This window comes from Tupaia chinensis, unplaced genomic scaffold (assembly GCF_000334495.1).
Source record: "Tupaia chinensis unplaced genomic scaffold, TupChi_1.0 Scaffold000278_1, whole genome shotgun sequence".
Classification (NCBI taxonomy): Eukaryota; Metazoa; Chordata; class Mammalia; order Scandentia; family Tupaiidae; genus Tupaia; species Tupaia belangeri.
In genome coordinates this window covers 34,737-51,978 of record NW_006159761.1, presented here as the reverse complement: position 1 = coordinate 51,978, position 17,242 = coordinate 34,737, and the positions used below count along the sequence as shown (strand labels likewise).

The following is a 17,242-nucleotide window of genomic DNA, read 5'->3' as shown; positions in this document are numbered from 1 at the left end:
AAAGGAGGACAGCAGCCGTGAGCCCAGTCGTAAAAACCACCACTCACCAAACACCTACTACGTGCCAGTGGCATGCCCCCTGTGTGCTCATGAAGCCCTCCCATGACCCTAGGAAGTAGGTCATCTTACTTCCATTTTGTCATCCTGAAAATTGAGGGCCAGAGAAGCAGAGCCTCAAGTCTGAGGCCACACAGCAGAAGCCAGCAGAGTCTGTGGGAGAACACAGGCTGTCCCTTGCTCTCTAGCCTACTCTGCTGTGCTCCGTCCCCAGGTACAGCTGATTGGGTCTGATGAAAATGTTATTTCTGCTCTCTCTCTCTCTCTCTTTTTTTTTTATTTTGTATCTTACAATGAACTGAAAAATGAGTAAATCAGTGATTCATTCACAGGGAATTTGGGGGTGGCTTTTGCACCCGAAGTGAGAGTTTTATGTCTTTAACAAAGATAAGGTAATCTCTCTGGTTTCCACTCCTACAGTCAGGACTAACATAGGACTGCTTCATGTCTGATTATTAACTATTTACTGAGCCTCAAGAAGATCTTCAGTTAAATACGGAAACAGACATTGCACTCCGGAGTTCTGTTATGAAACAGACTCGCCATCGCGTGGAAGACGCCAGCCTGGAGGAAGCGATCCGAGGCCTGCCATGAGTTGGAGTTCCCAGGTGGACGGCGCGGGAGGCTCCCTTGTGCTGGACACTGGGGGGTCGCTCGGCGGTGCCTGAGACGACGTCTTGAGGGGACCACAGTAGGCAAGGCGACGTGGTCGGGTGAACATTTCTGAATCCTTGGGAAAGTATCTGTCCGAGAGACACGGAAGGGCGAGGGCAGTACCAGCCCAGGTGCGACACCTCACGTCTGCAGGGCGTTTCCCGGTAGCGGTGTCTGCAAGAGGAGGGCTGAGCTTTGAGGTGTCTCTGCAGAACCCTTGTAGCTTTATTCAGAGCCACTGACCCTTCAAAATAATGCTGGTTCACACTTGTTAGAGTATTTTATTCTCCAAAAACATGCAGCATCTCCCAAATAACGTTTGCCGTTTCCTAAGGTTTTGAATGATGCTTGTCGACAGGTAAGCCCACCGTGTGCCACGGGGCAGTCTGACACGACCATACGCAGCTCAGGGCCTGGCTGCTGGACGGGGGCGACACTTGCAGGTGGACAGTAGCTGCCTAGATGGGCGCTAGAGCGGGCAGAGAGCGCTTGCTCACGGCACCTGCAGGGGTCCGTGGCCGAAGGCACGAGCGTGCTCCTGACCCGGGCTTCAGTCGCCATGCAGCTCTGAGCTCAGTCCTACTGCCCGTCCTCCCAGCTCGGCGCCGCGTGCTGCTGACCCACGTGTCTAAAGGTGCCGTCCTAGTTTCAGTAACTAAGTGTAACGGAAGAATCGCAAATAGCGTCACAGCCGGTCACCGCTACCCTAGACTTCGCGATACAAGCGAAGTGGTTTTTAGTGGCTTTTGCAATTACACTGCCTTCCAATTTTCCAAGTTACAGGGCCTGTCACACACAAATCTCATTAAAGTAAGTAGCCGCTGTGGAGCGCCCTTTCCTCCAGAACATTCTTCAGGGCCTCGAGCTGTGCGGCAGCCTGCACTTCTGACCTGCTTGCCGACCCTGCTTTTGACCCAAAGGCAGATGACAGGCTGTGATGTGGTGGTCGGCTTCTGCTGCTGAGGCTGGCATTTTATTGTCTGGCATCAGATTTCTTCCCAAATTGATGTGATTCAGGCATACGAAACACATTTTTCCTCGATTTTATTCCTAAAATATGATTTTACTGTACCTTTAAATTACATCTGCATGACCCTTGGAGTCTCTAAGGCTCTTCCCACAGGGCCTCTGAGCCAAAGAGGGTCAGGGACTACTGAAGTTGACCAAAGCCCGCGTGGAGTGTGCATGGCCTTCAGGAGGCTGTCACCACGTGCGGCCTTGTCCTCGCTGGAGGGTGGGGTTCTTTCTCCTTCCCGGCCCTCCAGTGCAGCTTCTGCAGCCAGAGGAATCCAGAGTGAGCTGCACGAGAAGCCCAGGGCAAGCTGTTGGTCTCAGTAACTCACCCATAAGTGCCCGGCACCCCACCGTGGGCCTCGCCCTCTTTCCTGCAGAAGTGCTTCCTGCGTGATCTAACATTCGCTCAATTGTAAACGTTCTCTTCAGCGTCTCTCATGTGTGTTTCTGGTTAAATCATTCGTTCATCTGGGAGCTGCTTTTCTAGTAAGATAAAAATGAAAGACTAATTCTTTTATTTACAGAGGAATTGAACCTCAAAGCTTTTCTTCTAAACCTGATGATGAACCTATTTGAAAAAGCTACATATGGGCCCCCAGTGGTGTGGTGGTTAAGGCAGCTGGATCCCACGTGGCCAACAGCGTGGTTTGAGTCTCGGGTGTGGTGGCTTGAGAAGCATGCTGTGTACACAAGATCTCCAGAGGAGAAATAGAAGAGAAGGGATTTTGGTGCGGCCATCCCCGTGGGGGGGTGCCTTTTCACTTTCCATCTCTCCCTCTCTGTCTCTCTCTGGTGAGCATACATGCCCTATTGCAAAAGAAAAAAAAAAAGACAGAAAGAAAAAGCTACATTTTAAGAAATCTTCTTTCACAGATCAAATTGTCCAGAGACAAAAATAACTAACATAATTATGTTAAAAGGAGTAAGTGGAATGAACAAATTATTCAATCCTTTAAAATTTCAGGCAAATCACTAAGATTCGACTATTTCGGAACATCTTTTCTATTGCAATATTACTCTGACTCTGTTAACTTTTTTGGCACTAAATTTATCATCAAGGGACCTTATCTCTTTTCTGTATGAATATCTGTGTTTTAAGGTTACACAACAGTTACATATGATAAAGAACTATAATTTTCTAAAGGTACTTGATGATATACTATTTTTTTTTGAGAGGTTTTTGCTATAGGGCGCGTGCGCTCGCCAGACAGACAGAGAGAGACAGAGAGATAGAAAGCAGGAAATCACCTCCCAGGGGGGATGGCCACGCCGCAATCCCTTCTCCTCCATTCTCCTCTTGGGATCTTGGGCACGTACGCACACGCGCCCGGCGTGAGTTTAAGCCACCGGGTCCGGGACTCGAACCGCGGTCGACTACATGGGAGTCCAGTGACATAGCCATTATGCTAACTGCTGGTCCCATGATATACTATTGACAAAATACTAGAGGATGGCGAGGTCCATGCGCGTGGGAGCTCTCGGTAGAGTTTTATAGAGGCTGTGGACTCGGGATGTGCTGGGAAAACAGCCACTCGGAACCCTGTCTAAGAGTGAGAGAGAAATGCCAGTGTGGTTGTGGGGGAGGATGGAACACAGGATACTCCCGTGCTACAGTGGCCCTGCACGCACTGAGGTGTGAAGCCAGGACTCAGGGAGGCCATCCGAAAAGAAAGTGCAAGAAAGTCTGAGTCAAAATGGCACCTGGACCCTGTCCTAGACCCTCTCTGTAACAGCTAGTGTGGAAAGGTCTGTCTTTCCCGAGCGTTTTCCTGGGGAGTGGCTTTGGCCTGCGCCTCTGCCGTGTTACTGTCCCTCTCCTGCGCAGTGGGTGTACTGTCGCTTGCACGTAAGTGGGGTGGGATTTGGAGTGCTGGAGTGCCGACTCTAGCCATAAGTCCTAACTCGCACTTAGGAAAGTCATATTACTCTTGCAGGTCTCATCTACCTCATTTGTAAAGTCAGTGGATTGGAGTAGACGATTTCTTACCAACTTTTCATGACTCATGCCAATATTTCATGACTCAGTCCAAGCGAAGTGACTGTTTGTAGGGCTATTTTGCTTGTCTTTCTTAAAGGAGTGGAAATACTGCACATTATAATTTACTCAGATCTCAATAGAATTGCGAGATCCATCAACACCTTGGACTTCCGATAAAATGCACTCAGGTCTCTCGTGGTTATCCTGCAGCTGGTGCATCCCACCCACTGCAGAGTGCCAAGCCTCACACCCAGCAGGGCGTCAGCACCCCTAGACAACCCGTTTCCAAGTCAGCCTTCGCTGCAGCTGTTTTAAGAAAGATGTTCTTTCTGCAATGATAAAAAGATTGCTCTACTCCCCTTATATTCAACCAGAGCCCCAAATCTGCTAAGCATGCTTATCACAGGTCCTTCAGATGCCTGCATTTGTAAACTTCACCATGTTTACATCTCCTTCCCTGCTGCTGAAGACACCCTGCTGGGTCCTGTTCTGTGCTCTCAGAGGAGAGCAGGGAGCTCGCCATCTGTGACTCGTGAGCAAAGACAGACAGGCCAGAGGGCTGCCGCTCCGGCTATCTCTGTCGCTGGCTCATTGTCTCTTTCTATCATGCCTGCACTTGGAAGGACATTTGCCAGATCCAGACTCCCCGGACCCGTGATTTGCGTGGCTTTTCTCACCTTCAACATGATCTGGGCTGGTGTTTTCATTTGTTAAAAACAACAAGAACATTCACTGGGAAACTTTTGCTGGAATCGTGTCAGGTCATCATAGCTATTTATTCCCTGTCATAAACTATAATTCTCCATTTCCCTTACTCCCACGTCAGGGGAGTTGGTGGTTACGGTGGACAGTCATAGGAATTTGAGCAAACAGAGGAAGACGTCAGAGAACTACTGCAAGATTATGTAGCAGGCCGTCGTGCTAAGAATGAAACGTGAAGTATTCTGAGTCTGGCAGTACAAGAAGAAAAATGCTTATCAAAGAGGATAAAGGATTTAGAATTTGTGGTTATATTATACCTGAGAAAGAATTTTCTTTGAGAGAAGAAAAAGTTACACATTTGGCTTACTAAGGGATTGCCTTGATATGATTAAAAGTAACAGCTGAAGGTCTGTCTAAATGGTCTCAGTTTGGGGAAGGTGTGGAAGCTAAGGGTGGTCTGTAGACCTGTGTTTAAAGAGGGCATGGAATGTAGGTTAAGTGCTGTCACGAAGCTTGATGACCTGGAGAGACCGGAAGGGCAAGGCATACGGATCTGTAGACAACGGGTCTAGATAAAAGAATGGGAACCAGGGGAATGCTTCCAAATTCTTAAATAAGAGGGAGAGTAAAGATGCCAGACAGCTGGTGAAGGGAGTTTGCTCCCAAGAGTTTGAATTCTAGTGTAGACATCATTGTAAACTAGTTTTGCGAATAGCCAACAAGGTCTAATTGGCGCTGTTACTGGGAATGGTCTCGGCTTTGGTAGATCCTAGAAACTGTGATGAAGCTGGCGTTGTTCCCAAATGCAGCTGGTCTGACATTCTTCCTGTGGTGGCACAGAAGTGCCGTCAAAGCAGGCTCCTAGCTGAGGCACCACCAAGATAAAAAACCAAAGAGATGGTCAACAGAGCGCAGCCCTGAGACAGCGGTTGCTGCTGGCAGCTTCTTTGCCTGGAGGGATCTGGTTGAAATCATAGGAGTCGTGCAGAAAGTTTTCTAAGGACAAGGGACACTTCATGTTTTCCCTAAAAACAAATTCAGCAAGCACTTAGTACTTCCAGGGCTTTACTTATCAAGAGGAAGCGTGTTGTTGGGAGGACTCAGGGAAGCCATCCGAAAAGAAAGTGCCAGAAAGTCACTGGCTTGCTGGCGAGGCAGCATTGACAAACACAGGGTCTCTTGGAAAAGACTGAGGCCTCGGTTTTCAGGCCCTGAGAGATCTGGGAAGGAGCTTTGGGATTTAAGCATGTTCTATCTTCCAGTAGAACATGCCTCAATTTGTAAGAATACTATCATGGATCAAGTAGATGCTGCTATTCTGAGGGCATCATGATTCGGCTAGCAGTTTTGTGTGTGTAGGTTTATGGTCAGGGAGAATCAGGAGATTTCACATGCGAGATACTCCTGAGAGCTCCTCTCTGTTAAAGGTGGAGCAGAAGGTCAAGCTCACTCTCCCCAGGCTCACTCCAACTCCACCTACTTGTCTTTGGGCTGAGCCTCTCTGAGGAGAAGCTACTGGAAGTGTAAGTGCAGTCCGTCAGACCTTGCCTACACACTGGGCCGTGGGCTGTGGCAGCTTGGTGCGGTGCATTCCCAAGAGGGCGTGAGCTCTGCAGAGTCTCGGGCCTCAGGGTGCTGGCCTTAGCTCGGCTAGCATCTCGCTCCGTTCCACAGCCCACCTCTCCCAATGGGGGCTGACTGGGGGCAGCAGGCAGGTGATTAGCTGGCCTCTGGTGCCTTTGGAGGAACTCAGAGGAAACCAAGTGGGGATTTTTATTTTTTGAGAGAGATTTTTTTGCTATAGGGCATGTGCACTCACCAGAGAGACAGAAAGCTAGAAATCACCCCCAGGGGGGTTGGCCACGCTGCAATCCCTTCTCCTCCATCATCCTCTTGGGATTTGGGGCATGCATGCACATGCACCTGGCATGAGTTTTAAGCTGCCAGGTCCAGGACTCAAACCATGATCAACTATGTGGGAACCCAGAGATGTAACCATCGTGCCACCTGCTGGTCCTCCAAGAGGGGATCTTGATGGTGAAAACTTGGGGCTATGAGCCTTTGGAAGGTCCTGGAGATCTCAGTGCCCTAGAATCAGGATTAAATGAAACTGTTTCGGGGACCTCTTCATGCTGTTCCCACTCTCAAGTTCTCATGGGGTGAGTTACAGGCTGGTGCTGGTTCGGGCCAATGGTGCTGGTGCTGGCTGAGGCCTGAAAGCCTGCTTAGAAACAGAATAGACCCTGGAATAAGCGTATCTAGGCATTAATTGCCGCTTCATGGAGACTACATGGAAGAAATCTCTCTTGTTTGGTTTGAACACGGTTTCTTCTCCTTATATAACCCTGCACTTATGTTCAGGTGTACATGTGGAGAAGGAGCCAGGAGAGAGTTGGTCTACTTGGTTATGAAACTCAATGAATGAACATAGGGCCGTCCAAGGTAATAAGACATGAAGCAATCTGTTCCCATTCCCCTGACTCTAGAGCAGTCTGCAGGATGCGGGCAGGAGTGACATTTTCCTCTAGCTCTTTTTGAAAACTCAGGCTCCAAGGGGCATGTGCATCCTGTCTCTGATGGGTCAGGTCTGGCCCCGGAGTTAGGAGCGACAACCTGTGTCCCAGCGGCTGCAGGTCCATGGCTCCCAGGGAGCCTGGCTCTTTGCTGTGCGCTCTGATATGAAGGCGAGCAATTGCGGCGATAGCTCATGGGAGACTTGTACTGATGCGCCAGCTGCCGCCCAGTGTGATTTGGCCCTTGTCATGCATGTCCTCTATTCCAGATGACCAGATGAACTCAGAGGAGAAGAAGAAGAGAAAGCAGCGGAGGAACAGGACGACCTTCAACAGCAGCCAGCTGCAGGCTTTGGAGCGCGTCTTTGAGCGGACGCACTACCCCGATGCTTTTGTGCGAGAGGACCTGGCTCGCCGGGTGAACCTCACTGAGGCCAGAGTGCAGGTACTCACATGTGGGGGCCAGGCCAAGGCTGCCGAGGCTGCCTCAGAACTTAAGTTGCCCCACTAAGGGTGACCGGGGCAACATGAGGACAGTGCCCAGATTCTAGCTCTGCATAGTCTTTTTAAAGTCACATGAGTGGGTAGGCTGGGTCTTTCAGGGGTGGTCTCTCCTCTCTGTTGCCTCTGACCCTTCCAGATTCAACCTGAGCATGAGACTCTGCACCCACAGCTTTCAATTCGAGCTCTATGGTGGCCCAAGAGATGAACTCTCTGCTCCCTCAGCTTCCCTCCCCAGGCCTTCCTTAGGAATGCTCAGCCCTTCTAGACACTTGTTATGAACACTTACGGACACCCCCGGGGGTACTCAGGGTCTGAGTGTGCCCACATTCAAGTAGTTGATTTTATTTATCCTTAGAGGGTCTGTGCAGAGTGGAAAAAATACGATAAAGCAGGGAAAAGAGCTAATAGCAATTCTTTCTGACATTAGTTCTGTGACACATTGATGGCAAGCCAGACGCTAGAAAATAATACTAGAATATGACAGTAAACCAGTAGTAATAATAATATGGTAACAATATAGTAAGTAGCAGTGCTCAAGCCCACGTGTGTCAAGTACTGCTCTCTGCCTAACTACTTAACTGCCACACCAAGTCAGTGATGTGGATAGTTTTCTTCATCTTGTAGTTGAGGAGACCTAGGCACCAGACAGAGGTCAAAGTGTTTTGCACCACCTCACACAGCTAGGAAATGGCTGGGACAGGGTTTGAACACAGACGCCCCGATCCACAGTTCACGCATTTACCACACAGTGGCCTTGAACTGAGTAGGTATCTCCCGCTAAGGGGTTTCCCAAGGAGCGCTTTGCTGCTCCATGGGAAAAGCCCCCTGTCCGCTGCACTGCTGGGGCAGGCAGCTTTTGGACAGGGAGTGGGTCAGATTTGTCTGGTCTTCCTAAAGGCATTCTGTGTATTTAGTCTGGGTTTGCAGATGTCACCCCTCTTGACCCACAGGGACTTAGCTACAAGCAAGGGTCTCTGCCAGGGCATAAGACCCACTTGTTGGTGGGTGTGGAGCCGGGCAGTGCCCTCAGCCTGAAGAGAAAGTGTGAGGGAGGTTTCTACTTGGGAAACAGGGCCCATCTGAAAGTGGTCCCCAAGACACGACTAAAACGTCAGGCACCAAAAGGCTGTCATCGATGCCCCATGGATCATCAGGGAGTTACTCAGGGCTCAAGAGAGACTGCCCACAGGGACAGCCCTCAGCCCTGCTCACCGGCGCCCCCTGGCCCCCACCCCAGGGCCTCGCCCTCCCCAGGCTGCTCGCCACAGCTCCGTACCCGCCACCCTGCAGTTCTCATCTTTGTACCCTGACCTCATCCTGTACAACAAGTGATTAGACCAGTAACCCTCAACACCTTCAAGTCCCCTTGACCACGGTGGTCTGAATTTTAAGGAAGGAAACCTCTGCAAAGCAATGGTAGCAATGAAAAACTGTGCAGAACAGTCTCTGAGTCCAGGGACTGTCTTGCCCCTCCTCACAGCGCATGCCTTTCTCACACAGGGGAGCTGATTTCTCTTCCCCCTCTCCTGTCCCAGCGTATTCTGACACCTTCCAGAGCAGTGAGCACTTGCTCAGGGGCTGGACAGAGCACCCCTCCCCAGCTTCATTCTGCCTCCACAAAGTCCACCCCTGCCTGGTCTGAACCAGTCCCGCCGGCTCTGCTCCGTGGTTTTATGGCATGTGCTGTAACATGCGAATTATACCGAGCTGAGTGTGGGCCAGCCTCCCCTGATAGACTGTCACGTCCTCTTGGAAGGAGGCCAGGTTTTATCTGTCTCATTTTTTTCTCCTCTTTTTTCCCTCTCCATCTTTTCCTCCCAACATTTATCAAGCATCTATTTAGTCTCGACTCTATTTTTGGCTTGTTGGGGACCAATAAGACTCTGGCCCTCTCCTTAGCATGTTATGGCCTAGGGCAGACAAGACAGATGTCCAGACCACACGGTCCTGACCTCGTAGTGTGATTCGGACATGGAGGGAATGTACCTCAGTAGTGAGAGACCAGCAGAGGAGTGCCTGGGGAGGAGGGAGAGAGCACACTTCAGTAAGTCCCAGTGGTCATAACTCCCCTGGGGGCAGGGGGCATTATCTCCAATTGCCTGGGAATGAAAGCAGCGCAGACACTGTGTGTGACTCGGGGGAGAATCTCTGAAGTGGTGCAGCCAGTGTTTTACCTGATTCTGTTAGACTTTCCCCCACACTCCACAGAGGAGGTGATGGTAAAGTTGAATCTGGAAAACCCTATGGACTTTGGCACCTGAGCCGTGAAGGGAAGACTGTCACAGGCCAGGGGGCACCTGGTGTGAACACATGTAGGCTGGAAATTGTCCAGCACACGCGGGTTCTTCAGGTAGCGCTGCGCCCAGGGAGGAGTTAGAATGGCGGGGACAGGGAAGGAGGCGGGAGCCCTGCAGGACCTGGGTGCAGCTTCCTGGTGGGCAGGAAGCCAAGCCCTCGGCAGCCTCTGTTCGACTTCAGAAGTAGTTTTCTGTTTTGCTCTGAGTGGTGATGAAGCAGGTCGCATCTATGTCTAGGATATTCCAAGGGCTCAGTTGGAACCCAAGGGCCGCGAGCCTGGGAAGCCCCGGGAGAGGCCTGCGGACCCCACCTTTGCCGGTTTCCACTCAGGCCCTCCATGTGGTGTGGCCCCCTGAGAACTGCCCCATGGCTCTTACGGAGTGTCGCCCCTTGCGGTGTGCAGTGGCCTCATTCCACAGGCTGGACGTGCTTCCTCCCACACCTGTTGTACGTCTCGCATTAGCGCCTGAAATACCTACCCTGCAGTTTTCTGGATTTGCATGGCTCCTAAACCAACTGCCCCAGAGCCCCGGAGCTGCGCCCTCGCCCCCAGGAAGGCGAGCTGGGCAGTGCCACCCTGCAGGGTCCAGGTCTTCGGGCAACTGCAGAGGACGCTGGGCTAGCAGCACTCCCAGCTGCTCTTCTCTCTGTCCCGTCTCACTCCCCTCGCACTATTCCTCACACCTCTCAGATAGGCCATTTTCTTAAATTCGTGACAGAGGGCCTATGTTTGAGGAGACAGAGACATTGTTGAATATCTTACAAGCCTTATGAAAACCAATGAAGTTTTCACACTTTGAAGATTTTTTTTTGAATACTTTAAGAAAAGTCATTGTATATATGGGAAAGTCTGAAAAGATTTTTGTTCTGTTTCTTTTTTTAAGGGTTATTCCTTTATTGCATGAGTGACACACACTGACACAGCATCCCAGGCAGGGCCACCCAGGCGGGGTCTGGGAGCACGTGTGTGGGAGCTCTCACCTTCAGGTGGCCTACCCCACAGAGCCTGGTGCTGGCTGCTGCTCCGCCATCCAGGCCCCTTCTCCTCCATTGTCTAGAGAGCGCGTGCCCCAGTCAGAGGGAGAGGGAGAATGAAAGTGAGAAATCACCACCAGGGGCCGGTGTGGGGGGGGCGGGGCTGGCCATGACCAACCCCTTTCCTTCCACTCTCCTCTCCGGGTCTGGGCACACAAGCGCACGTGTCTGGTGTGCTTTTTAAAGCCCTGGTCCGGACTCGAATCACCATCAATGGCCATGTGGGTTCCAGCGCCTTAGCGCCAGACCGCCGGCTGGCCCCCTTCTTCTCGACTGCGATTCCAGCAGATCTCGCCATGCCTTGCAGTCCTGTGGACAGGCTGCAGACCCGACCCTGGCGCTGGCTTCCTGGAAGTACTTCCCAGTCCCGCCGCCCAGTCCTGCCTGAGCTGCAGACCTGGGCCGGCTGGGAGCGCGCAGTCCTGCCCTCCTGTGTTTGGGAAGGCACTACTTGGTAAAACCTACCTGCATTTCACTTGTCCCCTTCTCTGCTTCCCTCCCCTCTCGGTGCCCTCTCCCCTTCCCCCCATCTCCCAGGTGTGGTTTCAGAACCGAAGAGCCAAGTTCCGCAGGAATGAGAGAGCCATGCTGGCCAACAAAAACGCCTCCCTCCTCAAGTCCTACTCAGGAGACGTGACTGCCGTGGAGCAGCCCATCGTGCCCCGTCCTGCCCCGAGGCCCACCGACTATCTCTCCTGGGGGACGGCCTCTCCGTACAGGTGACTGACCGGCCCACTCACCCCTTGCTCTGCCTCCGCGCCCCGCCCTGGGCTGCCCAGCCGCAGGTGCCGGGCTGGCCTTGCTCACTGGGTTATCCTCCTCGGAGACTCTGAACTCGCTGACACCCACAGGCGCACTGGAGATTGCTGCTAGCTGCCTCAGGAGCGGGCTTTGGGGCAATCTCCTCTGGGACTTGGGAACTCTGGCCGAGGTGGCAGAGATGGGGAAGCCGCTTAAAGAAAAGGTCACTCAGCTGTGGCCAGTGTCCCTCACACAGCCACGCTGGAGCAGACTTTACCCCCTTTCCAAGCTGAAGATAGATTTCCCTTTGTTTTTGTTTTTATGTTTGAGTAGAGACTTAACCTATAAGGCTCCAGTGCAGGGTCAAAGACAAACTAACAGTGACACCGATTTTGAATTAAAACTAAAAGGGAGAGAAGGAGGAAGGGAAGAAAGGAAAGAGGGGAATAGAGAGAAAGTGACAGGGAGGAGGAGAGAAAAAAGGGGATAGAGAGATAGTGAGAAGAGGAAAAAAAACGCCAGTTCATTCCTCCCACTTAGGACCAAGTTCTTTGCCAGGCAGTAGCATTTCTTCCCATCCCTAATGTCTTCGTAGTCTATTGCTGACTCTTACCTACTTGTCTGGAAGTTTCTTTGGGAGTTTATTGTGTGTGTGTTCCTTTTAAATAAACAAAGAACGTAATTTACACTCAGCTCTTCTATGACAAAGGTGAGCAATTTTGAAGATGCAAAGGGCAGGGAACCAGCAGTTAGCATAATGGCTATGTCACTGGATTCCCACGTAGTCGACCACGGTTTGCGTCCCAGGCCTGGTGGCTTAAAACTCACGCCAGGCGCATGTGCGTGCGTGCCCAAGATCCCGAGAGGAGAATGGAGGAGAAGGGATTGCGGCGTGACCATCCCCCCTGGGGGGTGATTTCTCGCTTTCTGTCTCTATGTCTGTCTCTGTCTGTCTGGCGCTGCATGTGCCCTATAGTGAAAACCTCTCCAAAAAAAAAAGATGCAAAGGGCAGAGTGCTATTTCAGTCTCATGGAGAGGCTTTCTGCCTCCCTTTAGGAGGCTGTTCAGGAGAAGCAGGTTAAGGCCAGGAGGAAGTGGAGGTGAGCGCTTGGCGTGCTGTGATCTGTGATGGTGCCCTTCCCGTGCACCTTGGCCCACGTGCAAGGTCAAACTTGCCACATGTTCTCTCTGGCTCATTTCAGTGGAGAAAAAAAGCCTTCACAAGTTCAGTGATTATGCAGTTGTTTACCTTTTTATTGTGGAGGCTAATTACTGGGTTAAAGATGGTTTTTTGTTTTGTTTTGTTTTTGTTTTTTGCCTTAGGGTGCATGCTCTCGCTTGAGAGATAGAGACAGAGAGACAGTGAGAAGGAAAGTGAGAAATCACCGCCCAGGGGGATGGCCACACCATAATGCCTTCTCTTCCATTCTTCTCCTGGGATTTCGGACGCACACACACACACACCCAGTGTGACTTTCAAGCCACCAGGTCTGGGACTCAAACCATGGTCAACCATGTAGGAGTTCAGTACCTTAACCACTATGCCACCTGCTGGCTCCTTAAAGAGAGATTTTTAAATAATCACAGGAAATTATGTCCCAGCTGAACTTGAATTGTCCTTGTGAAATACCACATTCATGAGAAGCAAATAATTTTTAAATGCTGATAGCTATAATCAAAGCAAACAAACAAACAAACAAACAAACAAAACTCACTTCGCTGTTCTTCCTGTTCCAAATCAGTTTCCTGAGAGAAACACCATAAATATATTTAGAAATTGTTCTTCTGTTCCCTGTTGGGGAATTAGCTCGAATTCTTTGGTTGTAGGACATGGAGACCCCATGTATAGGAAGGCCTATTGTGGGCCTCCATGGCTGTCAGACTTGGTAAGCTGAGTTAGAAAGATTAGCTGTATCTGTGCCTTTCTTGAAAATGTAGACTCTTCTCCCATAGGATTTACTAAATCGCATTTTGGAGAGCAATTGGGCAACCACGCATTCTTTAATACTTCAACTCAGTGGCAACTGCTTTGTTTTCCTTATAAATCCTGGTTGTCCGTAAACCCTGAAATGGCTTGGAAAATAGACATGGTTCAGAGTTGATGCTTCAAGATTTCTCATTTGGTCACGAGCAGGAAGTATGGCTCCTTTCTGCCTGGGTCCTCGTTAGGAACCTTAAACAGCAGCTAGAGACAATCTGGGCTGCGTGTGGTCCTCGCTGTGGATGGGTGCAGATGAAACCAGCCTTGGATGAATGCGGGTTAGCAGGTCTGGACCTCTGTACAAGACAAGCCTCTGTGTCTGTGTCCCGTGCGCTTGTATGTGGGCTTCCAGCGGAAATGATTAACATGGCAGTTCATGTGTGCCTTTTTGAGAAATGCTCTATTTTAATTGAAAAGATGATGGAGTAATACTAGATACATTTTCAAAAACACCTATAATCCCTACCATAGTTACATAACTAGTTTATTTTTGTGATAGAGTTCAATATTTTATATAGGTGTAGTCTTAGTGTACATATTATTTTGTATTCTGCTCTTTTCACTTAAAATCATATAACCTAGTACTTTCTATTAACTTCATGGTATGTTTTTATATCATTTCTCTCTTACATACACAGTTTGTAAAATGAATTAAAACAGTATCATAGAATCTGATTGTTCATATTATATATGAAGAATAAATTTATCTCCAGATATAAGCAGAAACATGATGGTTTAACACTGTAATTTAACTAATAATAATTTTTTTTCACCCAATGTTGATGAAATGTTTATTTTTTGGATTAGTTCTAAAAAGACAAAAAGTTATTATGTTTCTTGGAGATTTTTCTGTTATGTTTAGAGGCAAAATATGTTATGATTTTACACCTTGAAGCTTGGTAGGAAATACAACTATTGTTAAGGATATTAGAGGAAAAAAACACAAGTGATGAAAAGCAAAGAAAATGATAGATTTCTGTGGTAAGGAAAAATACCTTGCTATTCCTGTTGGTACTATGATGTCAAGTTAGTTGTCTCACACGTGGCTTTCTGAAAAGGCACTTCCCTGGGTTAACCCTTGGAACACCCCCGTGTGGGAGCCTGTCCTTGTGATTGCAAAGAAGACACTGAGCATCTATCTGCCGGAGATGAAGTCTTCGGCAAGCAGTCAGAGCTAGCGCTTGTGATCTGCTTCTGTACAGAATATTGGACCAATGACCATATTTTCCTTCACATTAAACCTTGCATTATAGTGGAAATAGTGAAGTCTAAGGTGGGAAACCATCTGCACATGCCTTTTCTTTTTTAGGGGGAGAGATTTTTGCTACAGTGCGCGTGCACACGCCAGAAAGACAGAGAGACAGAGAGACAGAAAGTGAGAAATCACCCCCCAGGGGAGATGGCCATGCCACAATCTGTCCTCCTCCATTCAACTCTTGGGATCTTGGGCAGCACGCACACACACCCAGCATGAGTTTAAGCCACCCGGTCCGAGACTCGAACCACAGTCGACTATGTGGGAGTCCAGCGACATAGTCATTATGCTAACTGCTGGTCCCTGCACATTCCTTTTTGATTCAAGGTCTGTCCCAGGGCAGTGAAGCATGCCTGCAGCTGAGGTCCACATTCTGGGATGTGTGAGCATCGCATGGAGATGGCAGATGTGGCTGGGCCATGTGATTCAGGGACGGTGAGCAGACAGTTTAGCCAGAGAGGACAGTTGGCTGCTCCCACGACTCTCCCCGGGAGAAGAAGGAGGAGCCAAGATTCTAAAGCAGTTACTTGCTTATGGTTAGCATGATGGCTGAGAAATAGCCAGTGCATCGTCCTCGGGGTGTCTTCTGTGTCAGAGTGGTGCGATGCAGTTTATCATGTAAACTGGGGTTTTTCGAGAGTGAAAAGGAAGGGCTATTCATAATGACGCCAGGACAGGGCTAAGCCGGGATTTCCCTGTAAACTGGAACCGGAGGTGACTCTGGTTACAACACTCCAGGACTCATTCATTGCCTGAGCACATTGGAGCGGGTGATGTCGGGCAGACACTGAGTCCCAGAGAGCAGAGCACACCTGGCACAGACACTGCTGTCCTAGCAGGTGTCCGCTTCACCTGCCCGGGGCCAGCGGAGGGTCACACGTTCCCACTGCTCGGCTCAGAGCTATTTCCCGCAGACAAACTGTAGGGCGAAGACACAACACCAAGGATTGAGACACGAGTTGTGTAGTGCTTCGCCTTGAGACACGAGTCGTGTAGTGCTTCGCCTCTTGGGTTGCACTGATCATCCAAGTCCAGGACTTTTGACTGCTGTCGGAGGTGAAGTAGCCCCGAAACTTTCTCCAGAAACATCCCCTCCTAGGAGAGGTAGACAGCAAATGGCCTGCCTCTGCAGGATTGGTCCCGAGTGCCTCTTCTAGAGGGAGGGCTGGGCTTGAGAGAAAACCGATGACGAGAGCGAGGGAGCCCCCTCTCCTTGCCCACGGCGTGCCCCACCCCACCCCTCATTCGCTCGTGGTCATGGCCTGACAACACTGAATGCATTTGGCTCATTTCTCCCTTTCACACTTTCAAAAATAGATCCTCGTCCCTCCCAAGATGTTGTTTACACGAGGGGCTTCATAACGGATTCTAACGGAAGACACTGAAAAGGTAACTTGTCAGAGGGGAGGAGGGTGGCGGGTAGGGCTCAAGGGGAATTCAGTGTGTTTAAGAAAGGGGGAATCAGTCCAGACACCTCAGCAGTGAGGGCCTCGGGATGCCCTGCAGGGGAGCACTTCAGGGAAACGCACTCAAGGGTAGTGAGGAGCTAGAGCAGGGTCCTTCCAGGGGTGCCACACACGCCTCGCCGGACCCTGTACCACGCGAACCCTGGTGCACTGAGTCTCAGCGAGGGCCAGGTCTCTGCACTACCTGGGAGCAGGGGTGCTGACGCTGGGGGCTCTCAGTGCACGCTTGGAATCGTGAGACTTAGGACAGCTGTCAGGCATGGGGTCAGAAGAATGATGTTCTTGTTCTGACTCCAGTTGCTTCTTGGGCCAGGTGGGTTACAGCTCTCCCATTCAGCCTTGTGCCTGTTGTAGGATTAGCTAGCACTAGTTTCCCTCTTGTGTATCTCACGGAGTTGTGTGGAGACATAGGTAAGCAATGTGCATTCCAAAAGAGAAGCACGACACGTTCTTGACCATAAAAAGAAGCAAGAAGCTTTACACATGAAAACATTTTCAGAAAGCAGGTCAAAATGGCAGAAGTCTTGCTGAATACACAGTGTACACTGAAGGCCCACCAAGGACATGTGGCCCACATGTGCCCACTTTCAGAGCTAAAGATACATGAAAACATCAATTTCTGGATGTCAGACACAATTATTTAAATCATAAAATAACTTCTAAAAGGATTTATGGTGTCACTCTTTAAAGGTAAATTTCTCTAGGAGATTGGTATTGGATTTGCTTAGATGAAGCGAGTGTTCCTTCATTTTTCTGGCACTGGCCAAAGAATGAGCCAAAGAGATGGTCTCTAACTGCACACATCCTAGAACCTCGAGGACTGCGAGCTCCACAGACAAGCCCAAGCCTGCTGGGCCCTCGGCTCTCAGGAGGACTCGGGCGGCGCGGGCTGACAGATGTCTTTGGGGTAAACTTTTGAATTGGTTGTCATCACTTGTCCAGAAAAGCCAAACAGAAAACACAGGTAGAGGTGAAAATTGAGTCATGTTTTCTTCTTCCCCAAACTATCCTTATTTTGTGACTTTTCGGGCGTGCCCTGTGGG

At 50.0% G+C, this 17,242-nt stretch overlaps 1 protein-coding gene across 2 annotated transcripts in view; it reads left to right on the top strand.

Annotated features, from left to right (window-relative positions):
• The window catches only part of PRRX1 (paired related homeobox 1), a 78,912-nt gene that overhangs the window by 53,241 nt on the left and 8,429 nt on the right, over nucleotides 1–17,242 (top strand). Inside the window, exons 2-4 of one of the 2 annotated variants that reach the window (XM_014588432.2) lie at nucleotides 7,188–7,363; nucleotides 11,293–11,474; nucleotides 16,051–16,122. In XM_014588432.2, the coding sequence (XP_014443918.1) occupies nucleotides 7,188–7,363; nucleotides 11,293–11,474; nucleotides 16,051–16,105 (413 nt within the window). In that variant the 3' untranslated portion in view covers nucleotides 16,106–16,122. The remainder of the gene's footprint in view (nucleotides 1–7,187; nucleotides 7,364–11,292; nucleotides 11,475–16,050; nucleotides 16,123–17,242) is intronic. The other variant, XM_014588431.2, reaches the window with a different exon arrangement.